This window comes from Heteronotia binoei, chromosome 18 (genome assembly GCF_032191835.1).
Source record: "Heteronotia binoei isolate CCM8104 ecotype False Entrance Well chromosome 18, APGP_CSIRO_Hbin_v1, whole genome shotgun sequence".
Lineage (NCBI taxonomy): Eukaryota > Metazoa > Chordata > Lepidosauria > Squamata > Gekkonidae > Heteronotia > Heteronotia binoei.
The window spans coordinates 42,651,728-42,665,749 of NC_083240.1; the positions used below are offsets into that span (position 1 = coordinate 42,651,728).

General features: G+C 46.1%; 1 protein-coding gene across 5 annotated transcripts in view; it reads right to left on the bottom strand.

The window, feature by feature from the left end:
* Nucleotides 1-14,022, bottom strand: part of BCAS3 (BCAS3 microtubule associated cell migration factor) — an 831,824-nt gene that overhangs the window by 501,319 nt on the left and 316,483 nt on the right. For all 5 annotated transcript variants that reach the window (XM_060259085.1, XM_060259086.1, XM_060259088.1 and 2 more), the window contains exon 15: nucleotides 9,679-9,829. In XM_060259085.1, the coding sequence (XP_060115068.1) occupies nucleotides 9,679-9,829 (151 nt within the window). The remainder of the gene's footprint in view (nucleotides 1-9,678; nucleotides 9,830-14,022) is intronic.

A 14,022-nucleotide genomic window follows, 5' to 3' on the forward strand; every position in this document is an offset into this window, starting at 1 on the left:
CCCCCCATGGTTACAGGGGGCTGTGCAGATGGCTCTTGAGCCACAGTTTGGCCACCTCCACTATAGGCCTATCTCCCAGGTAGGAGGCAGGGGAAGATTGGGGCCTGGCCCGCCCCCCAATCCCTTACTGGATCGAAAAACCCGTGAGACTTATGATTCTGCTGACAGTGATTTTCTTCTGCCACAAGAACCGGAATTGAAGGGGCACACCACCAATGCATCACCTCTTGATGATTCCTGAGGCCACCGTTGGCCACCTCTGCCCAGAGGTCCATCAGTGGCTATTAGCCACAGTATATTATTGGAACTGTCTGGGGCAGTGATGCTCTGTACTCTTGGTGCTTGGGGGGGCAAAGCGGAAGGGCTTCTAGCCCCACTTGTGAACCTCCTGACGGCACTTGGGGGGGGGGGGTTAGCCATTGTATGACACAGAGTGTTGGACTGGATGGGCCACTGGCCTGATCCAACATGGCTTCTCTTATGTTATGTTCTTATGTTCTTAGAACATAGACATCTTCCTCTCACAGCCAGGACCAGAAGACAAGCCCTAATTCCCACTCCATGCCCACCCCCAGTGGCCTTGCCAGATAGGTTCATCACCAAGGGCAGCTCGTTGGGCAAGGGACCAGCCCTAAGGTAAAAGGTAAAGGTAGTCCCCTGTGCAAGCACCAGTCGTTTCCGACTCTGGGGTGACGTTGCTTTCACAGCAGACTTTTTTATGGGGTGGTTTGCCACTGCCTTCCCCAGTCATCTACACTTCCCCCCCCCACCCCCGCAAGCTGGGTACTCAAACTTGAAAACCCAGCTTCTGCTGGGGATCGGACTCAGGTCATGAGCAGAGTTTAGGACTGCAGTATTGCAGCTTTAACACTCTGCGCCATGGGGCTCTACCTAAGGACAACATCCTAAATAATCTGGGGCAGCAAAGAAGGATTTTAGGAAGCGAGGATGAGGATGTGTCCACAAATTCCCCAGCACAAGTGTGCTGTTTGAAAGACGGGGAGTAGGGAACCAGCCCCTTCCATATTCTGCTTTGCGTCACTGCCCCTTAAGAGCCCCAGCTCAGGCGAGGATACAAAGTTGAATCCATAAATCACGACAACAGTTAAAACACTAACACTTCTGAAATATTTATCACCTGGGAAAATAATTCCCATAAATGTGCCAACTCTGTTTTGCGTGTTTGAAATGTAAGGAATTTAATTTAGACACCCCCCCCCCCGCTTTTTCTTTCAAGGTTTGTTTTTTATTCTTCTTTGTTATTTCCTATTCAGCTGGTGTAGTTCTTCTCGGCTCTTTTTGGGGGTGGGGGGTGGTTCTGGAAAGGATTACAGTCTCCCGAGTTCAAAAGGGAACAACGGATATCAGTGATTTTATGAACAAATCGTACACAGAATGGGAAATGTTAACGCTGATAACATCTTGGCCGGATCCTACATAAAAAATGGGTTGTCTGCATTCCTCCTGCCATTTTGTAAAATCAAACCAAACGGGGCACAGCTCCTTCATGCTGCGCAAGAACTTCTTGCTGATTAATCTTTTCTGGGATGGGGCACAGGTCCCATCTTGTCAGCCTTCGTTTCCCAGGGCTGAATCCAAGGACCACACAAACCAAGACCACGATGGGCCCGCCTTTTTTGGCCAGCAGCTTCCTCGCACCTTGCTAAGTTGCACTTTAAAAAGAAAACTTTTAAACCTCACTATTGTTCATTACTAGTTTTTATTCGACCCATTCTTCCTTCAAGGAGTTCACGGTGGTGTACATGACTCCCCTCTCTCCATTTCATGCTCACAACAATTCTATACAGTGAGGTAGAGAGGGTGATGGGGCCAAGGCTGCCCAGGGAGTAACATGGAAGAATGGGGATTTGAACTTGGGGCTTTCTAGTCCCCGTCTCACACTCTACTCCAGGGGTCTCAAACATCAGGCCCCTGAGCAACTGGCTGTCCTCTGCTTCCTTCTCCCTCTCTCTTGCTTCCTTCTGCACCACAGCTTGCTTTGCAAGGCTTGCTCAGTCGCACAGGAGCTACAGAGCAAAGCCTCTATTTTCTCCATTGGTTGAGGCCTCTCCCTTGGGTAGGAAGGTGGGGGGAGGGAGAGCTTGCTTTGTCAGGCTCTCTCAATCACACAGCAGAGCTACTGAGCTAAGCCTCTCTTCCTTCTATTGTCTGAGGCTCCTCCCCCCTCCTGGTCCCCTGGGGAAGGAAAGAAAGAGCCAGAGCCTTTGCCCAGCTCCCTGGATCCCATGGGAGAAATATAAAGGAAGCACCTTTAAGACCAACGAGTGCTAATGTTTTAAGCATGTTTTATTTTAAGGGTTGTTTTAAGGGAGAGCCAGTTTGGTGTAGTGGTTAAGTGTGTGGACTCTTATCTGGGAGAACCGGGTTTGATTCCCCACTCCTCCACTTGCACCTGCTGGAATGGCCTTGGGTCAGCCATAGCCCTGGCAGAGCTTGTCCTTGAAAGGGCAGCTCCTGTAAGAACTCTCTTAGCCCCACCCACCTCACAGGGTGTCTGTTGTAGGGGAGGAAGGTAAAGGAGATTGTGAGCCGCTCTGAGTCTCTTCAGAGTGGAGGGTGGGATATAAAGCCAATATCTTCATCTACCTCACAGGATATCTGTTGTGGGGGGGGGGAAGGTAAAGGAGATTGTGAGCCGCTCTGAGACTCTTCGGAGTGGAGGGCGGGATATAAATCCAATATCTTCATCTACCTCACAGGGTGTCTGTTGTGGGGGAAGAAGGGAAAGGAGATTGTGAGCTGCTCTGAGACCCTTCAGAGTGGAGGGCGGGATATAAATCCAATATCTTCATCTACCTCACAGGGTGTCTGTTGTGAGGGAGGAAGGTAAAGGAGATTGTGAGCCGCTCTGAGACTCTTCAGAGTGGAGGGCGGGATATAAATCCAATATCTTCATCTACCTCACTGGGTGTCTGTTGTGGGGGAGGAAGGGAAAGGAGATTGTGAGCCGCTCTGAGACTCTTCGGAGTGGAGGGCGGGATATAAATCCAATATCTTCATCTACCTCACAGGGTGTTTGTTGTGGGGGAGGAAGGGAAAGGAGATTGTGAGCTGCTCTGAGACTCTTCGGAGTGGAGGGCGGGATATAAATCCAATATCTTCATCTACCTCACAGGGTGTCTGTTGTGGGGGAGGAAGGTAAAGGAGATTGTGAGCCCCTCTGAGACTCTTCGGAGTGGAGGGCGGGATATAAATCCAATATCTTCATCTACCTCACAGGGTGTCTGTTGTGGGGGAGGAAGGGAAAGGAGATTGTGAGCCGCTCTGAGACTCTTCGGAGTGGAGGGCGGGATATAAATCCAATATCTTCTTCTTCATCTTCTAAAAAAATGTAACTGTGTTGTTCTGTATCTTTTATAAAGTTTATTCCTCTGCTACCTAATCTTAAATAGGTGCACGCATGGCCCAGCCCGACAAGGTCTCATTTATGTCAGATCCTGCCCTCATAGCAAACGAGTTCAGCACCCCTGCTCTAACCACCACATCAAACTTTTTCTTATTAACAATAAAAATAACAAATAATTTTTAAAAACCTAATAAGCAACAGAAGCAATTCTGGAATTAGGAGTTACCTGATCCTGAACTCATGAAGGTTCCCTATACTCTATCAGACCCTTGGTCTGTCAAGCTCTGACTGGCAGCACCTCTCTGGGGTGCTTTGCAAGGGCTTTCCTCCCTAAGGGAGGAGCCTCAGCCAGTGGAGAAAATAGAGGCTTTGCTCTGTAGCTCCTATGACATCTTTTCACAAAATCTACTGTTGGAGATGGTGGGGACTGAACTCAGGGACTTCTGCATGTCGAGCAGATGCTCTACCACTGAGCCACAGCCCATCCCCAATACTGTGTCTTTTAAAATCTCAAACTGGGCAGGCAGCAGATTACAGGCTGCTGTAAAAGTGGCAACACTAACACCCTGCCTTGCCTTTCAAGAAGATGGGGGGAGAGGTGTTATTTGATTCTATCCTCCCACAAGAAGTTGAAGAGGATCAGAGGGTGAGAGTGGCAGGAGCTACTCAAGGGAAGATCCATCCTCATATAGACCCAGATGTGTAATAAGACCAGCTCAGAGCCCAACAGAGGTGTTGTTCCACCCTTTGAGGCACGCAGCTTGAACCCAAGTGAGAATGAGGGCTGGGTGGAATGTGAGAGGCAACTGTAGTCCCCCCACATTCCCTGTACTGATGGGGTGAACTGTTGTGCACGCACACTGAAAGAGGTAAAAATTTATCAAGCCATCGCGCTCTGCTGGTTTGTCTATCCACAAGTACCTGAACCCATGTGGGAAGGGACTTTCCGTTCAAGCAGCTTCTTGGCCAAGCAGGGATTCGAACCCTGGTTTCCCTGCTCCCATCTGCCTGACCGATTATCCAAAAGCAACAGTGAAAACTGTCAGAGCAGGAGAATGTCGTCTGAGTAAGGAAACCAGCGAAATCAAAGGCGTCTGCGGAACGAGAAATTATGTGATGTTGCCCCAGCATAGCTTTTTTTTTAAAACCCAGGATTGTTTGGGTAGCAGGTTATATTTTTAGGCTTTAAAGATGAACAGATGAAGAAGATAGCAGCCCTCTTTCTCCCATGCCTCCCTCCTCGCCTGCCACTGGCCGCTGCAGAAGAGACGGCTGTAAAATCCAGTTGAGTTCCAGCGCTCTCTTCCTCATGACTAAAGCACAGTTGCCAATGTTAGGCAGCTGCTTCTAGAGAGTGAAAAAACAAGGGGGGGGCTTGTTTCCTTGTAGCACTGCTTAAAGGTGTTTCCCATGTAGGTGTAAATACATCTGTCTTTTGCCATTTGTGGAGATACGCAGAGCGTCCTACACTTCTCGGAGCCGGGCAGATGGTCCCTGTCCTCTCTCCCTATCACAGGCTAGCGCTGCCTGTGCGTTGCGAGAAATAAAGGGGCAGATGTTAAAGACGTTACACACACGCTTTGCCCCCTGGAGGCTTAAGTTGAGGCTGCTGTCTCAATTTGGCCATTTTAGGCCTCGCCGAGCTCCAGGGAACATCAGCGTGACGCTTGGCTTTGGCTCGACAAAGAGGGCTCCCCCCACCCGCATTTTGCAAGGAAGGCCCGATCCACGGGGAGCGTCCCCTCTTTGAGGCTCATGGCTCCAGCTTCACTCCAGTTCGTGGACCTTTTAGGAGATCATGCCACAAACATGGGATTCATTTGGAAACTGAATTGTTTCTCTCCACGACTCCTTCGGTTTGAATTCCCTGCTGTTTTACTCTCTCTCTCTCTGTTTGCTGCTGTTTAGTGCTGCAGCTGTTTTTAAACATTAGATTTCATCGAGAATTTTCTATTATGGCATGATGCAGCCTCAGGTTAGGGGATTTTAAGTGCTATTGATTTCAACAGGATACTTAAGCCTTCTCATTAGAAAGGGGGGGGGGGGCAGGACTTGAAACCACTTGAAAGGGCTGGGCCCTAGACCTGAAATGGAGTGCAAAGTGGAATAGGAATTTTTTTAAAATTGTCTAACCTTAATTTTACATATATAAAAGAGAGACACACAAACCCAAATTATTTGAAAGGAAGGCAACCACCTTAAAGCATGTTAAAACTTCTTTAATACCTGTATCCAAATTTAAGATGAGCCCCTCTTTTTTTGGATGACAGGGAGTCCACAGGTGGGCAGATGGGAAGAGTTCTCCCCACCAACTCTGCTGTCTTGGGGTCCCTCCTTCCTTTAATAGCTGACAGGCAAACCCTCTGCATTGTCATTTATTTATGATTTTATTTATTGTTTATTTAATTGGGCTTTTGACTGCCCTTCCCGATAGCCAGGCTCAGGGCAGTTAACAACAAGGTATAAATGATTTAACAATAAGGTTAAAATGACTGGCAACCATAAACCTGGTTTGACCAAGCACTATTAGACTGCAATGGCTGGTAGCCATTTCAGTGCTCTGTTTTGCTCTTCCACCCATTTTGAAGTGGCAGGGAGTGAAACACATGGGTTTAATGCCTACCAGTTTTTTAACCCTTCCTGGGCAATTCCCCACCCTTCCAACCCATGTCCAAGAAAAAGGACAGTCTGAACTGCCAGTTCAGTTTGGGGCATTTTTGGCTCAGTTTGATTTGGGGGTTGGTTCGGGACCATCCCAAACTCCATAACCCAAACCGAACTGGGATTTTTAGGTTTGTGCCCATCCCTACCAGGAAGTAAACCAGGGTTAAATAGGAGGCCTGCCCTAATATGTCATGCAAAACCTTCAGTAAGATCAACCATGATTGGGGAACCAGCTTCAAATAATAGTTTCGGATCATGGCCTGAGAGATCCCTGCGTTTGGATACTCTTACTAACCAGGACATTAAATTAAATCTAGATTCAGGTGGGTAGCCATATTGGTCTGAAGCAGCAGAACAAAGTTTGAGCTCAGGGGCACATGAAAGGTTGAAACGCTTGGGACTCTTTAGCTTGGAGAAACGTCGACTGCGGGGTGACATGATAGAGGTTTACAAGATAATGCATGGGATGGAGAAAGTAGAGAAAGAAGTACTTTTCTCCCTTTCGCACAATACAAGAACTCGTGGGCGTTCAATGAAATTGCTGAGCAGCCAGGTTAAAACGGATAAAAGGAAGTATTTCTTCACCCAAAGGGTGATTGGCATGTGGAATTCACTGCCACAGGAGGTGGCGGCGGCCACAAGCATAGCCAGCTTCAAGAGGGGTTTAGATAAAAATATGGAGCAGAGGTCCATCAGTGGCTATTAGCCACAGTGTGTGTGTATATATAAAATTTTTGGCCACTGTGTGACACAGAGTGTTGGACTGGATGGGCCATTGGCCTGATCCAACATGGCTTCTCTTATGTTCTTCTGTGACACAGAGTGCTGGATTGGATGGGCCACTGGCCTGATCCAACATGGCTTCTCTTATGTTCTTATGAAAGCTGGTACCTTGAATAAAACATTGCTGGTCTTAAAGGTGCCACCGGATGCAAACTTTGTTCTGAAATAAAATCTCTGTTTTGCACAGCATCTCGACTGATGACAGACCAGTGTCTTCTAACCTGAATTTCCAATTAAATTGCCAGAACATGGCAGGGGCCAGGAGTCATTTGAAGGGGAAGAGGCAGCAAGTGGGAAACAGGGGTTTCAACAGTCATTCTCCTCTTCTGCTTCTCTATACAGTCCTGCTTTCTATAAACTTTTCTCCCAGCAGCGGTAAACACAGTTCTGGGGGTTCCAGCTGGGAGGAAAGCAGAGGGGAAATTTCAAAATGGTTGGGATGCACACTTCCTCCATCAGCTACGCTGTGGGAAAACACACCACAGTGCCAGAACTATCCTGTCTGTGGTTCTCAAAAGAGATGCAAAAACTCCATTAAAAAGTGACACTTTGCACCTTAACTCTCAAGGTCAAAATATGGTCCTCCCTCCGGAAACGTGCCTTGCTTCTTATCAATGGTAAATGCTGAAGTGGCCAAGTGGATTGCATTAATAAACATTATAGGGGAAGAATCTGAGTTCTGAATTTCCCTCCACAAACAGCAAGGGTTTTTTTTTTTAAACAAACAAACACATCCATTATAAAAATCCTCATCTAACCCCTTACTTGCATGTGTACGTCTTGTGCCAATATGCATGTGTCATGCCAATTATCCTCTGCTCACAAATGCACATTTTCTACAGCTCAAGATGCTTTCTCAACAAGGCTCTCAGCACTGAGTAAGCAATGGAGGGCTCTCTGGCCTACATTTGACCAACTCTACATGGTCACAATGATCCTACTGAGGCTTCAGCCAACAACCCACGTGTGATCTTAGCCCCACCCATACTGTCATGTGCAGATGCAACCTCCATACTGCATTAAATGCAGATGTTCATTGACTTGCATCGTATGTCCCTGGCAAAATCAGCTGCTGCATGTCTAGCGAGCATGAAAGGGCTACACATGACCAATCTACACATTACAAAAGCAACAGAGGCCATTATGAGCAATTCTTTGTCAATAACTGTACACTGGTTTCAATGTGAAACTGTACAATGTGAAACCAGTTTCACTGATGTGTGCTCTAGCTGCTAATTATAGCAGATTCCTTTGGCTATCCTCAGCGACTGTTACAAAAACATTCCATATACTCAGTTCATGGGCACAGTATTTTGGGAATTGGGGGCTCAGAGAGGTGTTGTCGTAGTTTCTGCTATGTACAATGAGGCAGGACTTAAGCCTTCCGCCTCCTCATTTTGACTCCTGGTCCAGTCTTTTGGCAAACAGGTAGCCTCATTTGCGCTGGAAGCTTAAATGCTTTATAAAACATCCATGTGACAGATTTCCCTGAAAACATCTGATACTTTACATTATTTGGCTTTGTTTTGGTTCCAAATTTGGAACTGCTACACGTAAAGGTTATGTTGTAAGGGCAAATTTGATTTGTTATGAGCTACCATCAAGATGATGGCACAGATTCAACAGCGAATAGAGAGCATTCCCAGATGGGAACGTTCTTTGTCGCCTTCCCTTCAGCTCCCCTTGAAAATCAGCCTTGAAGTTCAAGGAACAGCAGAGGAAGTCGCTCAAGGGGCTGCAGGGGGAAGGGGAAATCGATGGAAATCACTGCCCCCACTCATGCATGGGCTCAAGGATTCGGGGGGGGGGGGGGTCCGTTCCTAATTATCCCCCTTTACTCTCGAGCTCCTGGTGCTGCCAGCCGTTGCCATGCCTAAATGTCCTTCAATCCACAGAGCAGCTTTTTTGTACAGGAACGCTGCGTATTGTCCTGCAGTGAGAACACGGAGAGGAGCAACCATCTCTTCTGCAAACTACTCCGTTTTGCGGCTGGTTGGCTCCAAGCCCATATAACAACATATTGAACTTGAAAAGTGTTGAGACGGAAAACTAAAAACGGGCTGATGTAAATGGATACAGCAAAACACGCTACTCTTCTGTGGGCGAAGACAGACTCAACAGTTTCAGAAGGGCAAAAGAGATTTGCTAGCACTCAAAAACATGCATGCCTTTCCTCCCCACCCCCCAACGACTTGTCCTAGGATAAGCACTTCAGTACCACAATGCCCCCACTTGCCTTCATTGTGCTTGCCTTATTATCCTGATTTGGAGGCTGGAGAGACCAGCCCAGATCAAGCAAAACCACTGTGACAAACGCGTCCCAGTCTTTATCCTGAGTATGCTCTTAATTTAACATACCAAGCTGTGGTAGGCAGGGACGGGTGGAGAGGAAGAATATAAAAATTAAAATAAGATCCAATTTGAAAAACAAGAAAGAGGTTCAGAACCTCAGAGCGCTCTCCCTCCCGCACATGCCACATTCTATTATACTCCTCAGAAACATACTTTAGATGGTTTCGCAGAACCCAGAAAATCTTCTGTTTTAGTTACTAATTAGCTCTGATGTCAAGAAAGAAAATCCCTTGAATAGTTTAGAGAAAATGAGCCATCGGATTTTTTTTTTTTTGTAAAAGGCCTCTTTGAAAATTCCAGACAAATATTTACATCCCTGCTTCAGATGCCTTACGGTTCTTTACACGCTTGATTTTCGATCCAATTCTCTCTCTTCGGTACGTGCCGGAGAAATGTAAAGGTCTTTTGCTGCTAACGTGAATCCGCACTACAGGACCTTGCAAAGTAAATTCAAAGTACATATATTTGTATAGATATAAAGAAGAAGAATGGTTCAAAGAGGTTTCATTTACCCTGTGCGTTTGGTGATGGTCCCCAGAGTCATGGGTTGCTTGATTTGAGCGAGAGGCACCACCACCGTCAGGCTCGGAAGAGGAGAAAGCCGCGGGTTGCCGGGATTGTTGTTGGTGAAATTGTTGTACGTGTCTTGACTGTTCAGTTTGCCTTGGAAAGATGGAGGGGAAAAAAAGAAGCCGTTTTTATTACGGAGAGCTTTGCTCTCTTTCCCACTCTGCTCCCACATATGCATCTCCACGTTTTTCATTTGACAGCTAGATTCGAGTTCGGCAGAACCGTAGAGACCAGAGTCTTTCACCTGTTCCACTACAGAGCAACAGGGCTAACCCTCTGAAACCGTCTTCATTTGACAGCTGCCCCTGAATGCACACACAGGCCAGGGGAGAGGGGAGAGGAGATTGCATCGAATTATCATTGACAAAAGGGGGGAGGGGAGAGAAGGTGTGTGATACAAACAAGTTGCACACGTTTCCCATCTTCACAAGCAGGTTTTCTGTGTGCTGCTGTCAATGTTGGCCCTAGGGTACATGGCGCCCCAGGCAGGCTCCCTGCCCGCCCCCTCCCCCCTCCCTCCGCAATGCCCCCCCTCCCTCAGAGAAGCTCGCCACAACAGGGCTGGGCCCTACCAGCTTCGAGGCAGCCGGCATCTGCGTGTTTTTTGAAGAGACCGTTGGAGGAGGTTTCTCTCCCTTCTTTCCAGAACCGGAAACAGGGGGGAGCGAAGCCTCCTCCAGCACTCTCTTCGAAAAATGCTCAGGTTCTCTGAGGGGGCAGGCAGAGAGCGGTGGAAGGGAAGGAAGGGGGCTGGCATTGGCGGCAGCAGTGGCAGCAGGGGGGAGAAAGGCAAATTTAGGCTGTTGTCTTGGGTACTGGGGGGAGCCCAATTTGGTGTCCCCCTCCTGACGCCCTAGGCAACTGCCTAGTTTGCCTAGTGGGTGAGCCGGGCCTGGCTGCTGTACATCTGGATGCACCTCCTTAGCCACACAGTGATGCTTATCTGGGCCCTCCTGAGCCCGCTGGCTGCCTCTTTGGGGTGCAAATCCCCACCTATAAGCATTCATGGGTGGGCTAGCTGCCTGAGACTACAGCTGCAGCAGGCATAATGGTCACAGATTATCCTGACTCCAATGATATTTTAGCTGGCCTCACACCTTCACAAGGCCCCATTGAGACTGTTCATTTCCCCCATGGCTACAATATCAAGGACAAATACATACATGCACTGAGGGACCTTCATTCAAAGCTGCTCCTCAAATCGTTTTGGCCTGGGAAGATGTTGTGTATGAAGGAATTCCATGTGCACTCTGGAGTTACCATACACACAGCACCTTCCTGGGACAAAAACTTTTCTTCTTTTGTAATCCGGAGCCCATTTCTAAATGCAGCTTCATGTCCTTCGGCAAACTGATACTACCAGATGCTACAATAGCCATGTGTGCCCTAGTCTTTGGGAAGCCTAAAGATCGCCTATGACTGGCAATTTCAGATGTTCATCCAACATGGACATTCGGATGGCTACACTTTCAATGCAAACACAACATGAAACCACAGTGCATTTCACAACATGAATGCACACACAATGCAAACACAACATGAAACCACAGTGCATTTCAACTATGGTTTGCTTGTGAAACCAAGATTCGGGTTGCAGGCAATCGTTCCATTTCTGGTTTCATTCATTCAATCGTTCATTGCTGTTTTCACCACTATTCTGCTTCCCTGGCAGAAACCAGACTAGAATCCTGCCCTCAGGGTAGAACAAGAAATAAACAGTGACGTCTACATTCATACATCACACAGCACCCTAACGGAGGTTGTGACTGATAAACCAACTTCAAAGCATGGTTTCAGAACCTGGTCTTCTATATGGTAACGAAACACAACGTTCACTACAGTAACCAGTCCACATTCAGACCATAACTGAGGGGGTGGATCCTGCCCCTCCACTTCCACGACTGAGCAAAGCTAGAAGCCTTCTTCCTTCAGCCCAAAGGGACGTCCTCCAATTTAAGTGGCTTTTTAATTGCAGCAGAAGTTGGAGGACGGTTTCTTGGACAATGTTTGGATCCACCCCAATTTAATTAAAACTTGATTTCGAGTGAAGTCTGAACAAAGCTATTCTATAACCTATCAAAGTACAGCCAAATGTTGTTCGTCAGTACTAGACAGAGCCAGACGGAGCACGCATATTACTCCCGTTCTGCAAACCCTCAACTGGTTGCCCATTTGTTACTGAGCTCAGTTTAATTATTAATTAAAAGATGTTTGCTCCTTGGGAGGACAGCTACGGCGAACCTGGGCAGTATAATAAAAAGTAGAGACATCACCCTGCCAACAAAAGTCCGTATAGTCAAAGTGATGGTATTCCCAGTAGTAATGTATGGCTGTGAGAGCTGGACCATAAGGAAGGCCAAGCGCAGAAGAATAGATGCTTTCGAGCTGTGGTGCTGGAGAAGAATCTTGAGAGTTCCTTGGACTGCAAGAGATCCAATCAGTCAGTCCTAAGGGAAATCAACCCAGACTGTTCTCTGGAAGGCCAGATGCTGAAGCTGAAGCTCAATTACTTTGGCCACCAAATGAGAAGGGAGCACTCACTGGAGAAGATCCTGATGCTGGGAAAGACAGAAGGCAAAAGAAGAAGGGGATGGCAAAAAATGAGATGGCTGGACAGCGTTACTGATGGTACAAACACGAATTTGAGCACGCTTTGGAGGATGGTGGCAGACAGGAGGGCCTGGCGTGACTTTGTCCATGGGGTCGCAAAGAGTCAGACTCGACTATGCGACTGAACAACAACATAGTTAATACAACTAGAAACGATGCCACTTTCAGTAGTAAACTGATTTATAAGGGAAATTATATTACTGAGAAAAAGCTTACACTTTAGCAAAGTTCACTAAATAAATTTATTTTGGGGAAGGGGAAACACATCAGAGGCTTCTCATGTGACTTTAAGCAAACCAGGGAAAAGGAGTGGCCTCCAACCTCCTGATCTGAAAATGCGCTACGTTGCCTCAAATTTAGCACAGCTAGTCCAGTTGATACGTATTTCCCCAAATAAAATATGGATTTCTATAGGAGGGGTTCTCACTGCCCCCTTAACATTGAAAGGAACTATCTGGACAACACAAAAATTTAGATCTCATTTAATCTCAGTGAATCCCTTCCTCTATCATACTTTAAGAATTTGGGATGATTACAGAAAAAATCTTAGCTCCTCATCCCTCTCCAGTATCAACTATTTTAAATCAACAGTGCTTTCCCCCAGTAGGGAATCCTTCAGATATCAGGAATTGATAAAGACTGGTTTAGATAGGCCTTGTGCCTACATACTGAATGGCAGTATTATTTCAAAAAATATGGTCCAGGACAAACTAGGCCATCAAATTAACTGGTTTCAGTATTCTCAAATAAAAACTGTAATAATGCAGTTTTTAAAAGATGGTCATCTCCTTCAACCGCTAACAAGGTTTCAAGAAATCCTCAGAAACGAAAGGAAAAAACCAAGCTCTGGCAGAGGTTGTCCTTGAAAGGGCAGCTGCTGTGAGAGCCCTCTCCAGCCCCACTCACCTCACAGGGTGTCTGTTGTGGGGGAGGAAGGTAAAGGAGATTGTGAGCCGCTCTGAGACTCTGTGGAGGGTGGAATATAAATCCAATGTCGTTGTCTTTCTTTAGCATCTATTAAAACTTTAATTTTAATCCTTGGTTTCTTCCCAGCCCATACAAATTCCGAAATCTTCCTTTGCCATTTGTTAAATTGTTTACTGTCTTTCACAATCAGAATAGTTTGAAACAAATACATCATTCTCGGCAAAATATTCATCTTAATTGCAGCTTTTCTTCCAAGCAATGACAAGTTAAGCTTATTCCATTTTATCATATTTTCATCCATTTTACGCCATAGCTTTTCATAGTTATTTTTGAACAGGTCAATATTCTTCATTGTTATTTCCACATCCAAATATTTTACTTTAGAGGTAACTTCACATCCTGTTAGTCTCTGCAACTCCTTTTGTTTATTTACTTGCATATTTTTACATAAAATTTTTGATTTTTCTTTATTAACATAAAATCCCATCATTTCTCCATATTCTTATATTTTAGCTAACAACAAAGGTGTGTAGGATTTTCATTTATAAACATTATATCATCTGCAAATGCTCTATATTTGTAAATAAATCCTTTAACTCTCAACCCTTCTATTTCTTTATCATCTTTTATTTGCATCAATAAAATTTCAAGAGTCATTATAAACAACAAAGATGAAAGTGGACAACCATGTCTTGTACCTTTGCTGATTATCATTTCATCTGTAAGATCTGCATTTATACATAACCTTG